General features: G+C 30.1%; 2 protein-coding genes across 2 annotated transcripts; both read right to left on the bottom strand.

Moving 5' to 3' along the window:
• Positions 1-4146: 4146 nt before the first annotated feature.
• LOC127898667 (LOB domain-containing protein 24-like) lies at positions 4147-5204 on the bottom strand. The gene is made up of 2 exons (XM_052431332.1): positions 5040-5204; positions 4147-4476 (listed from the first exon to the last, which is right to left on the bottom strand). The coding sequence occupies exons 1-2, from the start codon at positions 5202-5204 to the stop codon at positions 4147-4149; spliced, it is 495 nt and encodes a 164-aa protein (XP_052287292.1).
• An 809-nt stretch (positions 5205-6013) lies between these two features.
• LOC102630315 (protein MANNAN SYNTHESIS-RELATED 1-like) lies at positions 6014-9606 on the bottom strand. Its single transcript, XM_006491974.3, has 6 exons — positions 9188-9606; positions 8496-8631; positions 8290-8360; positions 7696-7781; positions 6864-7437; positions 6014-6601 (listed from the first exon to the last, which is right to left on the bottom strand). Exons 1-6 carry the CDS (start codon positions 9287-9289, stop codon positions 6323-6325), a joined length of 1248 nt encoding a protein of 415 aa, XP_006492037.2. The 5' UTR covers positions 9290-9606; the 3' UTR covers positions 6014-6322.
• Positions 9607-18625: the final 9019 nt, after the last annotated feature.

The raw sequence follows: 18625 nt of genomic DNA, 5'->3' as shown, positions 1-18625 counted from the left end.
ACATCTTAAAAACGACGATCCGGCATTTTGAAAATTTAGCCCAACGGTCATATTGACCAGTCAAAACGGCGATCTGACAGTGAGCAGAAAGTCAATAACGGCTATATTTCAACTCCAACTATAAATAAGCTCAATCAAATTCAAACAACAACGATTCCAACAATTATTATTGAGCAAAATATTGAGCATACAACATTCATTGAGCCTTAAATTCTTGTATTCATCTCATTTACTCACACTTTGGATTTTCATTTGTAATCAAACACATTGTGTGAGAGAAATTTATTTTGTAATAAACTTTTTATCAAATTGAGTGACTGTAAGTGTTGGGATACACTTGGGTTAAGAGATTGTGGATAATCTCTTATTGTAAAGGTTTATTGACACCTTGGAAGTTAATTGTAAAAGCGGTTGAAGCCTTGGAGGCTTGCTTAATGAAATCCTCAAGCCCGGTGAGCTTGGAGGCGTGGACGTAGGCACGGTTAGCCGAATCACGTAAAAATCACGTGCTTGATTTCTCTTCCCTTACTCTTTTATTATCTTGCTTGATTAAATTTATTATTTTCGTTCTTATTAAGGCATTAGATTTAAATTGTTGTGTGGTTTGTTTTTGCATAATTTTTGATAACCCAATTCACCCCCCTTTTGGGTTGCTTAAATAGTATTTCAGTTATTGATTCTTGGTGATACAACTTGAATGGTCCTTGATTATAAGTGATGGTTTTCACTAAAAATTTTCTTTTTGTAACAAGTGGTATCAAAGCCTCTTCATATCGAATTATTGAGAATCAAATGAAAAAATTTATCAAAAAAATTGTGGTTGTTTTTTGGTTTTTTATGGATTAATTAAAATTAAAAAAAATACACATTTGATTTATGGGTTTAGGCCGACAACAGCTTCTACCACCATTGACAACAGCTGTAATCCGGGATTGGTGATAAAGAGCCAAGTAGGTAAAAGTGGTCGCCGTAGTCGCCGCTTTAAGAATGAATAAAAAAACATCGGTTCTTCTTCTTTTTTTTTTTAGGCTAGCGGTAGCAACAGCCATTACCAGCGCCAAGATTTCAGCCAGCCAAAGCCACGCTACCACGTTGCGGCATATAAACTACAAGTCACGACCACCCAGTCGCGGCTGCTTGAAGTAAAAGCAGCGGTCTACATCCAAAAAAAAAAAAAAAGAGAGGGTCTTCACGACAGGCAAGGCACTGTCGTTGGCCAGCCACCAAGCTGATAAGCTAGAAGGCCGTCACTCCAAGAAAACGAATGTCATGACCCAACCCAGACCTGACAAGATATTGTCCGCTTTGGGTCTTAACAAGGCCCGCACAGATTTGTTCTTGGGGCGCTCATACACTCCAAAACGCGTCTTGTCAATTAAGGTGTGGATCACCCCTTATAAACCCAGCATCTCTCCCGTGCTTTGCCGATGTGGGATTCGCCTAGGGTGTTACATACACTCTCCTTGGGGACTCAGCGTCCTCGCTGAGGTTTGCCCCACCATCGCTCAAGAGGACACATGGAGCCGCTCTGATACCATAATGTCATGACCCAACCCAGACCTGACAAGATATTGTCCGCTTTGGGCCTTAACAAGGCCCGCACGGATTTGTTCTTGGGGCGCCCATACACCCCAAAACGCGTCTTGCCAATTAAGGTGTGGATCACCCCTTATAAACCCAGCATCTCTCTCGTGCTTTGCCGATGTGGGATTCGCCTAGGGTGTTACAACGAAATTGAAAAAAAAAATTAGGATTTCAAAATGAGGGCTGATTCAGGATCTGATTCGAGTCAAACCCAAACTGGTTCAGCCCAAACTAGTCAATGGTTGATTGGTCAACAGTCGACGATCAATGTTGACTATTGACTTTGACTGTTGATTAGAGTTTGACCCAATTTTTTTTTATTTTTTGTGTAATTTTTAGTGCAATTTTAAATTCAAATATTGGTATGTTTATATATATTTTATGATGAATTAATTAAGGCAACATGTCGTGAAGTGATCCCTCTTGTGGAAATTAATATATCTTGGGATATAAAAGGTTTTGTATGTGTAATTTTTGTAAATATCGATTGGCCCAAAGAAAGGTCCTTATTTGATAGAATTGCATGTGTATTTGCAATAATAAAAATGTGATAATTATTCGATTTTACATTTGAACAATAAATCGGCTCAAAGGAAGATTCATTGTTTGACATGTTCTTATTATCAGTGTTTGAGTACTATACCAAGATATCACTTACAAGTTAATATTTTGTCCAAATGTGAAATACTAATGGAGTGTCCAGTGTCTGCAGATGGGGTTTACATTTATTTAACTTTATTTTTGTTTTGGGACTATTATGAGCTCGTTTTGTTTATTTATTATTCTCTGTTCAATTATTTTCTGCTGCTAATATTTCTACCAATATCAATTCTATTCCTATGCTGATTTGCTACATCAATCTTAATAATGCAATTTCAATCTAATTAAAATAAAATAATAAAATTAATAAACTAACTAAATTAAAAATGCAATGAACAAAATGCAATAAGTAAAATTTTAAGTCAAACTAAAAGATTTACTCAATGAGAAATGAGTAATTAAGTGTTTAAACTCATTTAATGATATTGATTAGTTTTTTCAATTATAATATTGTTGCTACAACATCTACTACAGTACCAGGCGGAATCTCTCATACATCCTCAACTTTCGCATGTTGGATATTTTATATTTATATGCAACCTAACAGTGACCAATTGTTATGCTAAAATTATATATAACATTATACATTTTAGGTTCCAATTGCCCTATAAGGTGAATCTCTATGTCTAGCTCTTCATTAATTTTAGATTGAGCATGGTACTATTCAAATTGAGATTAACTCAATTTGGAAAACTCAATCTAAAATCAGGTAGCTTCTTATCTCAGTCAAGTTTTTGCTGGGTAAATGGGTCTATTAAAATTGCACTTCCCACCCAAAAAAAAAAAATTATAAAATGAATAAGATTTGAGTAGGAAAGTAAGCTTCTTTCGGATTATAAGCCTTTTTTTGGATATAGTAATAGGGTTTATAAAGAAGACATAATCCAGCAAAAGGAAAAATGGTGTAGAGTTTGAATTGATGATGTTTTGAGATTTTTTTTTTCTCAGCAAGAATTTGTAATTTGGTTTCTGGGTGATTGTAAATTTTAATTTTAGAAAATGGTTTGAATTGTTTGTATTTTGTAGAATGTTAAATCTATGATCTTTTCTATTTTATTTTACTTAACTTTTGTTTATTAGTTTATATTTTGTAAACAAATTCATATTCAATTAGATTTGTTATGGATTCGTTTATTATGGAATAAACAAATCCAAATTTAATTCTACTAAACAAATCAAATCGAATATTCGCTCAATAAACAAGTTGAATAAGAATCCTAAAATTTTGATTCGTTTAATAAATGAATTGAATTTGAATAAGCAGAATTTTGATTAAATTCATTTAAGATTCAATTCAAATTTAATTCGTTTATTCGTTTTGCCTCCTTTAACTTCACTGCTATAGTTAAAATCACATAGACATCCTCTAAGCTTTATAGTTAGTCATCCACTGTAGCTAAATCGCACATAGAGAATATATCTATATAAAGTATGGATTATAATACTTTTATCCTTTTGTAGTGTTTGTTTTTCGTACTTGGGCGCTTGATAAATTTGTAGTATCACATTCATCCTTGTTAAGATAGTAATTAAAAGAACACATTATTAAAGAGTGGATGTGATAATTACGTATACAAATTGATTATCTGAGACCTTTATATATGAAACTATTTGTTTGTCATAAGATCAACTTTATTTCTCAACAGTGCGTTTCCTTTATTGCTATTTTAACACCAGAGAAGAAATTTTAATAATATATTTTTATTTATTGTAGAGAATTTAAATAAATGCTTGCATTAAATACATTTTACAATTAAAAAAAAATCTCACATACTAATAATGTTAAAATTATTATTTTACATAATATTCAAAATCATTTAACAACACACGAGACAGTTCTGTTAATGAATCATCAGAAAGAAAAGAAAAAAAAAACTTAAAAGAGAAACGACAAAACAAAAAAGGAAATTTTGCTATTGCCTTGATTTATTTATTTTTTAACAACATATTTAATTGTTTATATCAAAAGCCAAATTCACTAAAAGAGGGATCGCTTGTAAGTTCTTGCTGATCACTTGAATCAAGCCATGATAGCTCATGAGCAGCATGGAACATTGGCTGCTGCTGCTGCCAATGTTGCAACTGTTGCCATTGTTGCTGCTGTTGTAGTTCGTGAGCATTGCAAAATGCAATCTCACATTTGCTCTTCAATAACTCAGACTGAACCTCAATTATTCGTTGCTGCAGTTGATGTATTATTCCAACACATCCATAAACTGGGTCTTGAACACGTAGCTTTGCTTCAATAGCCATGCTATCAGCTGCCATCTCTCTTAAATGCTGTGGAATATTCTGTTTATTTGTCAAATTAGTTAAAGAAACCAAATTAACTCATATTGAGAGAAAATCAATTAATTATCAACCGTAAACTTAACATAAATCAAATTTAACTTATTTAAAATAACAATTATGGTTGCCTAAAGGTTAATCTATAAATATAAATGGCACTTGGAAAATTTTATACGTACACACACACACACATATATGCAAATTTAGCTTAGGATTCTAGACTTTGTTGATAAACCATATGACTTAATAATTTTTCCGAATTTAAATAAAGTCCAAAAACCTAGATTTGAATATTTCTACGTATATATATAAATATGATTTTCTAAGATGTTGAAGGAAAAAATAAGAAAATTTTAATTTTGTTATGATCATATTAATTATTTTGACACAGTCCTAGGTTTAGTGAACAAAATAAAGTTATCCAAATTCTGCAAAACCCTCGTATAATTTATTACAAAGAAGATTATAGAATGGGAAACAGAATCATATCTTATACTTGTAAGCAAACAAAGATTTAGAAAGAAAATTACAGCAAATAAAGTTTATGAATTTAATGTTATAATTACCTGGAGCATTTTGGAAATGTTGCTGGCACCATAGATTTTATGGACCTCAGAAAATCTCTGAGGATCGGTTGAGGGAAAATATGGTGCTAGCACACAATCTTTAGGGCATTTTCTTCTCAAAGATTTGCAAGCTGCACATCTACTGCTACTTGAATTCCAAGACATTTTTAGATTCTTGAGTATCTCCAATATCTTCTCACCAAATCTTTCAAACGATTAAAAAATTCCTCAATGGTTCTATCAAAAGATTGGCTTGTGTTATATAAGGGAGATGTAATCTTGATTTTTTTACACTTGCTTAGAATTCTAATATTGGTAAGAGAATAACGGTTATTTTCCTTTTTCATATTTTTCAAAATGTCATGAAAAATATGGAAAGTTTATGGAGAAATTGATGTATTCGAGGATTTACTATTAGCACTTAGCTGATTTCCTAGATCAGTTATAGAAATTAAGATGTCACAAGTGGCAGCTAGCTTAAGTTTTTTTTTTTTTTTTACCCTTCCATCTTTAAATGATTGCTACATTTGAATCAAGTCTCATATTCGTTTCTTTAAATCTCTTATTCTTGTATTAAAAACAATAATTTTAGAGTTTGAATCCTGCTCACAAGAATGGAAGAGGGAGTTAAATTGTTATTACGCTGAGATCCAAATGGTGATTTGAGCTAAGAGTAGACCGACGATCATGCAGTCATTCGGCCGGCTATTTAAAGAAAAAAGATTGCATCCGCTCCCCCATCGTATAACCGGTAATAAATAATAATAATAATAATAATTCCATATCCGCTAGAAGCCCAGAGACTAGATTTTAGGATTGGAAAGGAGAGTCCTTGGTACCCAAATGGTCCAACCCAATGGCCCAACTTGGTTCAATATTGAATTTTGAAAATTCAACCAGTATCAGCACCTTCATGAATTTGTACTCCTTTGGTTCAACCGAATTATTAGAGTAGGAAAAAATAATAACAATAATTGAAAGAAAAAAGGTTCCAGTGTGGGAGATATTACAATTAACAAAATATATGATCAAGTTCTACAACAAATCAAATATCTTTTTTTTTCCCCCCCAAGAGGTTACAAAACATCTTGATTGAACAATATGAAAAATTTAATAACAAAACTTCTTGTTTCGGGATCTTCCAGTTTTCAGACCTAATTGAAGTATGAACAAAGTAATTATTTACCAGTCCATATGCTTACCTGAAAAGCTTAACTGAGGTAAATTACACCTTTTTTTTTTGGGCAAATAACTGCTTTCTTTTAGGTTGCTCCAAATGGCAGTTAACAAAAACATGAATGGGCCATATGGTTCTTCTTCAAAACATATGGGGAGATGAAATCTGTGGCGGAGGCAGAGGAACCAGAAATATCAGCCGGAATGAGGATTTGATTCTTACCGGAAGCTATTCTCTTTCCGGCTACATTTGCATAAAACAGGCCCGAGATGGCTGGTACAAAAGCATCGCTCTGTGAACATAGGTAGAAGTCAATAACCTTTTCAAATTCCGAGTCTGCTGAATCGAGGAACTTTTCCTTCTTGTCTGCAGGCATGATGTTTTCCTGCAATAGTATACCAATGCAAAGATGACTTCAGAACAAAGCAGTTGCATTAAGACTAAAAAATAAACCTGAACAGTAAGAACTGACAATTATCAAGCATGGTGCCAAAATTTTGAAGCATAACAATGAAAAGGGTTGAAAGTGAAAGTCGCTAAAAACAACCGGAATGCCCTCAATAACATATAAATAACTCAAAGATCATGTGGCAAAAACATTTAACATTATTAGAAGATTAATCGGTGCAGAAAAGAGAATGTCTCACCTTTGTATATGTTTTAGGGAAGATATCTTTCAGCACCGAAAGACTGCTATCCCACCTTGATTGAGTCAAGTAGATGGTGGTATCCTTGTCGTATCCAATCTTCCTCAAAAATACAGCAATTTCATGTGCACCGTAGCAACTTTTCCTGCCATTGCCTTCATGACAACCCTTATTATCCAATAGATCAACCCTCAAGTCCACTGAGATAAACCGGCCATCTGACTTGCGACTCAATGTTCTTAGCCGCTCGACCGTGGAGTCAACTACTTCATTGACATCTGGTTGCAACTCCAAAGTCCCAAACATTGCCAAACATGCAACTAAATCAGCATTACTTTTCTCTGTGCTCTTTCTCATATTCACTGAAGGGAAGTAAGTTGCCAGCCTTATGTTTCCCTTTGCTTTAAAGATGGGTTGAATATTTTCTATGATATGATCTTCTGTGACTCGATTAGGAACTTTCACAACAGCAAGATTTCGAAATGAAATCTCCTCAGGCAGTTCTTTTACTACTTTGACCACTCCATCCAGGCTTCTTATAAACTTATTGACATCATAAACATCTTCAAATTTCCTGGAAGATATAAAATTCTGTTAGCCCCCACCAAATGAACTTCAGTAAATTTAATTTCACTGGTTTGTAGCAAGCTTTACAATTCTGCATAGATTAATAGTTAATATTATTGATTTACATTTTCTCAGTTTCTCTCTATCCTGTTACTTAGAGACCCATCCAAGAGTTTTTGGTTTGACAATGATAAATTCTAACGAAACAGACGCAGCAGAATACGTGCTTGTAATGGATAAAAGTGGAGCCATCATGAACACTAACCTCTCATCACCTGGTTTGCTTCCTCTAATGTCAGGGACTACAAGAGTTGCTCGCAGAACTCTTGCCACAACAACTGCATCAGCAATCTGAAAAATGCAATCACCAGTAAATTAATATTAAAAGTTGAGCAAAAACATCAAAAAGGCTTGTAATGCACATGCTCCCAAAAATTAGAGGAAACTGGCAGATTAACGAGCAAAGTACATTAAACAAAGAACAAAGTAGATTGATCCAACTAAGAATCATGCATTATAAGACTTTTTGTGAAAACAGAGCCTGTGAACTAAAATCATAGCAATGAACTTTTCTACAATGCCTCAGCCAAGAGATAAGCAGGCATAGCTATGTTAATAACCACAGCCAGACCTAACGGATGCTAAAGATATGTATGAGTTAGCAAAGAGCAAGACAGCTTCGCTAAAGCCCTTCATTTCTCATTACAAAGCACAAATAGTATTGGATATGCATTGGTAACCACTAAATTTAGAGAAGAATGTTAACCACCATACGCCTTTGATGAAAACTTTTTCAACATTGCAAAAATGAAAATACATAAAAAATATATCATGCAAAACTCAAAGGCCATCAAGATACCTGAGAGACATGGTATTCAGGGCCATTGGTCAACGAGAAAGTTACGTATCCTCTTGACTCCTCTATCTCATCTATTGGACAAAAGAGACCAAATCAGTGATTCAAGGAGAAGCATCTTCCACTATACTATTTGTGGGTACAAATATATCCAGATATGTAGTCATCAATAAAATTCCACGTATATAGAAGCAATCAAATTAGGTTACCAAAGTTGGTTTTGGACCAACAAGGTTTTAGCTGTTCGCCGTCCTCAAGCCATGGCCCTTTACTCAGCTTCGCAATCGTGCGAAGGCCCTCCTCTGCAACCTTTGCAACATCCTGTACATCCCCTGGAAGTTTTTCCTTTTTTACACAATATTAACAAAAAATATATAAAGCGTTAATTGATCGCACAAAGTAAGAAAAGAAGCAGCTCCAGGACAGTTAAAGATTTGTTATTACAAGAGAAAATTGTCAAATCATATCTATAGACACACAAATTCAATTACAAAGACAGCAAAATAACAATAAATTTAACAATTTTGTTCTGTTATCTTGAGAACGGAATACAAATTTCTATTCCATTCCTCCATTTCAGCACAGCCAAAACAAAAAACCCAATACTGTGTAGAAAAATGGTTCCATTTTCCCCCTTAAATCAACATTAGCTACAGAAAAGAAAATTAAAAATCAAATTTTTATGCTACAAAATACAAAGCCTCGAAGATCTTTCACACAATATCAAAACAGATCAAACAAGCTACACCTTAAGATAAAAGAAAAACACAAACACAGATATAAACATTTCAAAAGAAACTTAAATCAGAACTTTACAAATAAAAAGTGCAAACTAGAAAGCAGATTAGAAGCAGTGAACTAATGCAAAGGCAATTGAAGTAACATTAATAGAGTTACTTACAGTGATAGAATCAAAGTGGTCTCTCTTAATCATATTACCAAGCATTACAAACATTGTGAGTGTCAAAATACCAGCCACAACTTGCCTCAAATCTACACCCATTTCAAACTTAAAAAATAAAAATAAAATTCAAAATAAGAATAAGAATAAAAATAAAAATTCTATGTGGGTATCTTTAGAAGCAGAAGATGAAGAAGATAATGTTTTGGTTGGTTTGATGGGTCAAAAGATTTAAACTTTAAAGCATATTGAGGTGAGCTGAGGTGAGTTGGTAAAGAGAGGAGAGCTGATAAATGCAGAGTTGAAGAGAGGAAGAAAGTGAGAGTTTATCTTAAATGAGCTAAAGAAATAATATTCGGATTCTCTCTCTTTCTTCTTTCCTACAAAAAGACCACCGACACTTGCGTTGCGCTTGTTGAGAGACAATCATAGACTTCCCGTCTCTTTTATTACAACTTGTTTTGTTTTTGTTTTAAGTGTTTTTCTTCTTTTTATTATTTTCTCTCTTTGTTTTTTTAATTAAAGAAGAAATTAAAAAAAAAAGTAAATATAAATTTAAAGCAATTTTTTTTGGGTACCGTAGTCTAAGCTCAAGTATGCCCGATAGTCAGATTTAATAATCTTTCATTAATTTTTTAATCATTTGATAATGTTTAAAGTCGATATTCAGCACAAGAAACAATTATACAATACCATAGGTCATATATATTGATCAAATTATAGTAAGCTATTCTAATAAACAATTAAATCGACCAAGAAAATCTTAGCACAGAAGAAAAAATCATACGTTCAATGTATTAATAGAAGGTATCTTTACTCATTATTCACATAATAAGTTATCTCATTTTAAAATATTCTAATCTCTTACCCAAATTAAAAATGTGGATTATAAAATTTTATATTTGAATTCTTGAAATTAAAAGAAAAACTATTAATGAGAATGGAATATATAACAGTATAATTAAGTCGGTCCAATGTAAGTTTTCTTTAATTTATTCTAATTATTTATTTTATTTGTATATAATAAAATCAATTAAGATTTTTATTGTTGGTTAAATTTTTCCTTAACAAATTTAATTGCATTTAATTGAATTCAATGTTGGTTCGCTTTGGTAACTCGTCACATTTCATTCAACAATAAATGAAAATTATCATAACAAACTAGCATGTGTTCAAATGTACTTTATTACCTTCAAATCGTATCTTTTCCATTAGTGATCTTTTAACCTTTTAGAGGAACTACCAATTAAAAGAAGATTCATTGATTTTTCTTTTTCTTGAAATAGATTTCAAAACAATAAAAAATGAAGAAGAATATTTTTCTTAAGTAATTTTTCAGGAACATATTTAGTCTGATTCTATAATTGACAAGGTTTGTATATAGACAAAATTCTTTTTGTTTATTTATAACGACACTGCCAAGAAAAATCTAATTTATAATGCGTAAGAAAAATGGACTTGTTTGTGAATACATCAAGGGGTGGATGACATCATAAATATATATAAAGGTAAGTGCTTGATATTAAGGTTGAGTACAACAAACTCAAACAGAGGTTATGATTGGGGATGGTGTGCTTGACCAGTTAACTCAAGGTAAATGATTATTTCTTGAGTAAGAGTTGCAAATAAAATTTTTTATTATAATTTAAATAGGAGAAATAAAATAGGGAAATATTTAAAATTTTTCTAAATTTTGATATAATCAATATATTCCTTCTTGTTTGGCAAAATTAATTATTTTTTTCCTCATATTAAAATTTGTTTGAACTTGCCACTTGGGTTTTGATCCGAACCACTACTTTTAAAGTTAAGTAAGATTATTAGGATAGTGGTTCGAGTCTCCATAAGCTCAACATCCCTCAATTAAACAAAAAATTATGTGGAGTTAATTTCTAAATTTTTCTCCCTTACGAAATACGAGTGGAGCAGAGACATTCCTCGTCTGTGAGGGTCATATGTCTAGACATGCACTTCATAGAATTAATATAATAATGTAAGTTTCAATTATATAGCTGATCAATGAAATATTTGTTCTAATAACATTTGTAAATATTTATGTAATACAGTAATATGATATGTAATCAGTATTAAAAAAAATGTTTGAACTTCCTGACATACAATATTAATTACACAAGATGATTCATCTTTTAAGGAAAATCTAACTTTTAGTACTACAAAAATTGGAAAAGTTGAAAATGAATGAAACTTAACACTAATTTTGAAGTAATTAAAGAAGTTGATAATTAACATAATATTATTACTGGTATAAGGCTCCGGTGGATTTAAAAAAAAAAAACAAAGAGAAATGGTTAATTTTACCATACAAAAGATAGGGTTTAGTCGCTTTCGGCTTTCCTCCTATAATATTCTAAAAATGCTAAGGAAACTAAAATATGAATATCCATAAGGAATTAAAGATAAAATAAAAATGTAAGTTCAAATATATATATATTTTTTAAATTGATGGATGTCGTAAACTTCCACTTATCTATAATCAAGAATCGGATTTTCTTATTATCTCAATCTCTTTATAATAAAATTCATGTGGCTGATTGGTGACTAATTTAAGACTTATGACATGAGATTTTTTTAAAAATTGATAAGAGTTGAAATAAGAGGGATCCCAATCACATACACAAACAAGCAAAAATGACTGAATTAGTTGGCCCATTGAAATCAAAATACGTGTTATGTAGTATTGAAATTGCAATTATTATGAAAAGCGCATCAAATTTGCGGTCAATCTTGAAAATACAACAATTATCGCCTTAAATTTTGGGAATACAACAAGCGTAATCTATGGGAAGTAAAAGTGTCAATATTTGATTTGGGAACGTTTAATGGTTTAAGACTTTAAGTCAACTTATTTTAATAAAGAGTACTAAATTTTGTTGGTTTGGAATCAGATGTATCACTATCCTAAACAAACATTATTTATAATAATCCAACTGACTTTATTTTTGCTTTAAAATTACATGCTTCACATGTGGAATCTTGGAGCATATTCCATAAATTTTACAATATGATTGTGTTTTAGGCATTTTGATTTTAACCTTGATGATTTTTTTTTTTTTTCATAAAATGCCAACTACTCTTTTCGATATTAACAATGCTTTTATTTGCTTCAACACTAAAATAATACAACAGCTAACAGCTTTGCTTTAGTGGGTTTGGCCAGTGGCAAGCAACTTTCAATGTGTCGTAGACAACATCAGCTTGTATTAATTATCAATTAGCTGATAATCCAAAGAAATATAAAAAATTATAGCTAGTGCTATTTGTTTAAATAGAGATATAACTTTGAGTTTAATAATTTATTAAAAAGTTGAGGTTGAACAAATCTTGGAAGTTGGAAGACCAAGATTGTTCAACAACTTTTATGGCAAGTCAATGATCCTAAAATCTATTGTAGGCGATTGGTATGGACTCGTGGTATGTACTAATAAGAGCCGGCTAAACTAAACAGTTTAATCGATTGTGTTCATATTGTGTCAAATTTAAGTTGATTTAAGTATAATTTATTTAATAATTATATTAAAAAAATTGAAATCTAAACTCGACACATAATATAAATGCGTGACTCACCATGGCCCATTAACCTCCTTAATACGTATTTAACATGATTTATAGTAGGTATTTTGTACATATTTATTCCTTTATTTATTTAAATAATATGATATATTGATAAAATAAATATATTTATCTATCAAAATATTACACGGTTATACTATTAAAATTGTAAATTTATCTAAAATTTTATAAAATAGAACTTCATATAAATGTTTATCCTTTACAAATAATTGTGTCATTAACTAAGTAAATAATCAAGATCTTTAATTTTAACACGATCCTAAAAAAAAAAAGTTTTGATCTAAACACGACTTATTTAATAATAATATGAAATTTAATGAATCAAACCCACTTATTCATGTTACTTGCGTCCAATAAATGGATTGTGTCAAATTGGTTTAGTGTTCAGCATATCTCCTCAATTTTATGGAGTTCAAATTCTCAAATTGAGGGGTTCAAATTCTCCCATACCATTGGGGAAACTGAATATATATACATACACACACGTAAATTAACTAACTTGGGTTTTGTTCGTGATTTCGTCACTTGGTATCATAAGAAAGCAACCCATTAATATTTTCAAAACTCTTTAAAAATTTTGCAGCTACTTTCTCATGATGCAAATGGGTTCTGAAAATATCATCTTACATAGTTATCTTTTTTATTTAGCTTCTCGGTATTTTCTTTTTTCCACTTTAGCTTTCTGCATATTCTAAAGTGTAAAGCTCACTATGTTCCTCGTCAGTGGTTATAGTTCCTCTCTTTTATTTTTTAATAAAGTAATTCAATTCCTATTAAAAAATATATATATATATATAATTCTTTAAATATTTTAAGTCATAATAAATCTAAATTTATTAAATATTAATTTATATTTATACTTAAAATAAAAATTTAATTTAAATAACATTATAAGGTCGTAACAAACCGAAATATTTAACAAATGATGATACATTATTTTACTTGCATTATATAAAATCATTTTAATTATTTTCCTTTAAATACGTAATAGTATTTTAATTTTATTTCATAATTTATTAGTTAATAAACTATTAAATTTAAATTGTATTTGACATTAATAAGTAAAAACAAATTTTCAATTTATATTATATTGTTTTATAATATAATATAATTTATATTATATTATATAATTATAGAGAATTATAGTTTTACAATATAATATTAAATTATAGTATGTTATAATAACTAATATATAGAAATATATTACATTATAATATAATAGTATTCATAGTATAAGGTAATATTATAATATTATATTATTTAATACTAGTATATTATTAAATTATTTTTTATTATAAAAATTAATATAAAAAAATAATTATTTATTACTTAATTTCAAAAAATTAATAATAAAACCCTAGAATATTGATAAATTTAATTAATATTAATTTAATTTTAACGCTAATATACAATAATATTATTTTATATAATACAATTTATACTATACTAAATATAGTATTGTATTACAACTTAATACAATATATTCTAATACAAATATACTATACTATAATATAATATAATATAATTCAACCCAATCAAAGAACACTTATGCATGTGAAAAGTAATATGCGACTCTGCTTCTTTGGCAGGTGATGATCGAGACTTCAGGGCCACTTTAGGGTCAATTAGTCTCTCTCATAATTCTGATGAAAAAAATGAGTATGAAAATGAGGCCCATTTGAAGGACTGCATATTGCAATCAATTTGGACCCAATCTTTTTGTAAAATAGACTCGTGTCTGCCTATCGATTTGTCCATAACTTTGATCTCATAATAGTAACAGAGGCGCGTGCATTTAAATTAAATCCAAATGATTTAAAAATTAAAAAAAAAAAAATACGGATGCGGTAAGTCTCGTGGTATTAGATTTCAAAATTATGTGACTATTAAATTTGATATATTTGACATCCACACGCAAAAATACCAACAGTATATTTGGATATGATTTTGATTTGAGCAATACAGATTTTATTTATTAATCATGTATATAAATATAGTATCATTTAATGGAAATATAAAAGTTTTCATACAATATTAAAAATAGTTTAAAATTATAAGAGTAAAAAAATGGTAGCTTTTCTTGTTTCAGTTTGTGTAAGTTTAAATATTTCAACAAGCCTAGTCAAATTTACATTAAAAGGAGAGCATGTTATTATTATTTTTTTTTTGAAAAGAAAGTAAAGCTTTCTAATTGATAAAATTTGAGAGTAACATCATGATCTTGACTGGAAACTCTTCCAGCCATATAACAAAATTCTCAAAATCCAGAGCCACTTTTGCTATAACATGAGCTATAGCATTACACTTCCTTGGAACATACTGTAGTGAAAATGCATTCGAGATCTGCAGCTGTTGTTTTATTTCTTCTATTGTCCAAAAAACTTCAGTCAAGCTACTTTTCCTGCTCCAGACTAGCTCCGCCACTTCTGTTGAATCCGATTCAATAATCATGGGCAAATATTCCACTTGTTGGGCAACTTAAATGCCAAAAAGGACTGTTTCAGCCTCCATGCTCGCCACTGTTCCCTGAAAGCACACCTTCTTAACAACTGCAGCAATGATTTTTCCATTGGAATTTCTAACCACTGCCCCCAACCCTGCCTTCAGACCTACCATTTGAATCGCAGCATCCACATTGACTTTATACTTCCCCTCCGGAGGGGGTGTCCAAATTTGTTGGTTGTTTTGATGATGAATTGATCTAGTTGGATTGTTTTGGGTTTTGATTCTCTTATATGACTCCACAATAGCTGATGCGGAGAGCATGTTATTCAAAATAAGTAAGTTTTAAATTTAGACCCATTCATTATTTGAACTCATACGTATTTAAAATTTTATTATATTATTAATTTTTTTTATGTTTTTATTTTTTATTTTGGAAGTGTCGATCATATAGAGACAAGCTACAAAAGTAACAGCAATAACATTTTAAGTAATTTTTAAAATACCAGGATTACATGGCACAAATTTGATGATTATAGATCTCTTTTAGTTTTAGCTATTATACTGCAGCATTCAGAATCGTAGAGATTTAAAGTAAAGTACTCCAATTTTTAAGTATGTCACATGCTTTTTCCTTTTGTGCACGTGCCTTGCCGGTAAGAATACATCTCTCACAATTATTAGTATTATAGTATTAACCTATGCACCTACTGCTGTGATTAGGTAACAAATCTTATGTTTTAAAATTAAATAATTATTTTCACTTGTAACTTTTTGCATCAAAATGTAAATTCATAAATATGAAATTGTTGTGAGGTAGTGTAGCTACCAAAAAGAAGGCCTCCACTTTACTCTAGCTCTTTAAATTTTGGCAAATATTGGTACCATCAACAAATATATATCTACTCACAAGCTTGCCTTCACTCAATGGTAAATAGATAATTGGATAGGGAGTTATTAGTGTACCGATTTGTAGGTTTGCACATTTTTTTTTTTAATTTTGAAATGATGGAAATAAAAGTTTTGGAGATATTTTTAGTGAAATGAGTAGTGTATAATTTTATGAAAAAAAAATTGTTAGCCCCCAACGCTAAGGAAAAGGGACATAAAATTCACTAATATTTTAAAAAATGTATATGATCCCTTTTTCTTTAATTAATTCTGTTTATTTTAATTGACAAAAGGGTAATATTGTATATCTTCAAAAGAATAAACTTGTATTTAAAAGAAATGATGTGTAAAATTCCTAGAATCATCTTCCTCTCTAAAATTGCATCTGCCACTTCTTTGAAAATTAGGAAGACTTGAGAATTTTACACGTTATTTCTTGTAATTTTTTTTTTAAATGTACAATACCAACATAATTGATTAACAAAAAGGGGTTATATGTCTTTGTTAAAATATTAGTAAATTTTATGTCCCTTTCTCCAAATGTTAACGGATTAATAGTCTTTTTTTTCCTAATTTTATTATTTTTATTGTAGTGACAAAATGAAGATTTTGGTTTGACAGATGTCATAACAGAGTAACTATAAACTTAACTAGGTTTATTGTAAAATATGTAAATTAAATAGGCCTATAGTAGAAGCTATAGTCGATAAATCATAAAATATAATAGTAAAAAATTATGTTAAAAATAAAGGGGTCAAAAATAAATTCACATATATAATATGGGTAAATTTTCATTTACTTAGGGTTGCTAAGGCCAACCTCAGATTGTGCGTGGTTCTTCTGCACCTGTTACTTGGGAAAGCAAGATAGAAATAAAGAATAGAGAAAATTTTGGATGAGGTTATTCTCACCGCGTTATGTGGAACTTCATTATATAAGTGCGACACTTGGGAGACACTAAACCTGAATTTGATATTATAGATCCCATAACTATCTTTCAAAGCTCGCACTTAAATTAAACAGTCTCATCATATCAATATAATGACATGATGGGACTGTGTCTCACTCCCAAGGTTTGAGATTTCTAATTTCATAATTAAACACTAGAGATACAATGACTTTGCATGGATGATTTCCAACAGTCTTATGTTATTATGTTATTTATTCTTATTAAATACATTAGCTTTAGTGTTTTTATTCAACAATATATTGGAGATGCTATTAAGTACATCAATGAAGAAAATACCACACGTTTATTATAACTCTGCTAAAATATAAATAAAAATAACCCATAATATCTTGATCAGCACAATGGGATTGAACACGACTTGAATGTTTGCTCCGATTAACTGGAGTAATTGTTATTTCTAATGCTCATAACATCTCTTGGTAAGGACTGAGGTATAATTGGATGTTGTACCTGTTCTTCTATATAATTATTATCAATGTCAATCTTTGGAGGATTAGAATTGTCTTATCTAAGTTTTCCTAATTTTTTAACAACCCCATCACATGTGTTTTTTAGTAACAGTACAAGAGTATGATTTAACTTCTTTATTTTTTTATTTATTAATCACTAATCATCACTTGAAATTTTGTTTACTAAAAAATTAGAGAATCTGATCCATCATTTGCATGTCACGAAAGTGCTAAAATATAGCAAGCAATGTTTTTTCTTTCAAAAATTTTATCAATAAATAGTATTTAAAAGAGAAACCTACCATGCTAACAATCTGAGAATGGGTAGAAGCTTATTAATCCTTATATTTTGAGGTTAGTGTCTGTTTAATCCCTATATTTTTAAAAGTACCTAATTTAGTTCCTGCTGTTAAATTATTAGGACACTCTGTTGAATAGTTAATATACTAATTTTTTTTATTAATGTCCAAAAAAATTGGTAATTTATTTTTCTTTACAATATTAATTTTTTTGAACATACGTGAGCTTCCACAAAAATTAATATACATCTTATTTGTTTTTATTTTATTTTTTGAGTTAAATTTGTAATTTAATATTTTCTTTTTATTACTCTACAAAAATAAAAGATATGGTATTGTGAGAGAGTAATACTATAAAAATAAGCCAAAAGAAATTAAAAGTAATGGCAAAAGTGTCGACAATTTAACGGCAGGGAGTAAATGAGATATTTTAAAAAATACAGGGACTAAATAAGTACTAACTTCAAAATATAGAGACTAAACATATTTTTACTTGTCTGAAAATTGAGAAAGATTGGTAAACAACACCATACAGTGTCCCAAAGGATTTGATACTAACAAATAATGATTAAGTGGGTATCTGAACTTTTTGGTAACTTATCAAGTAAAATTAGAACTAAATTGCCCCAAATTTTATGATAAACAGTTCTCAGGCTTGGTTTATTGCTTATTGGTTTTATGGCTTCAAAGCTAAAATAGCTAAGAAGTTGGGTGTTTCCTAATTATTGTTTTCGAAGTTTTGGTAAAGGGTACTAAGGTTAATGCTATATCTTTCTTCAAATAAATGCGAGATAAA

This window comes from Citrus sinensis, chromosome 7, assembly GCF_022201045.2.
Source record: "Citrus sinensis cultivar Valencia sweet orange chromosome 7, DVS_A1.0, whole genome shotgun sequence".
In the NCBI taxonomy this organism is placed as follows: Eukaryota; Viridiplantae; Streptophyta; class Magnoliopsida; order Sapindales; family Rutaceae; genus Citrus; species Citrus sinensis.
This window is presented reverse-complemented; position numbering and strand designations above follow the sequence as displayed.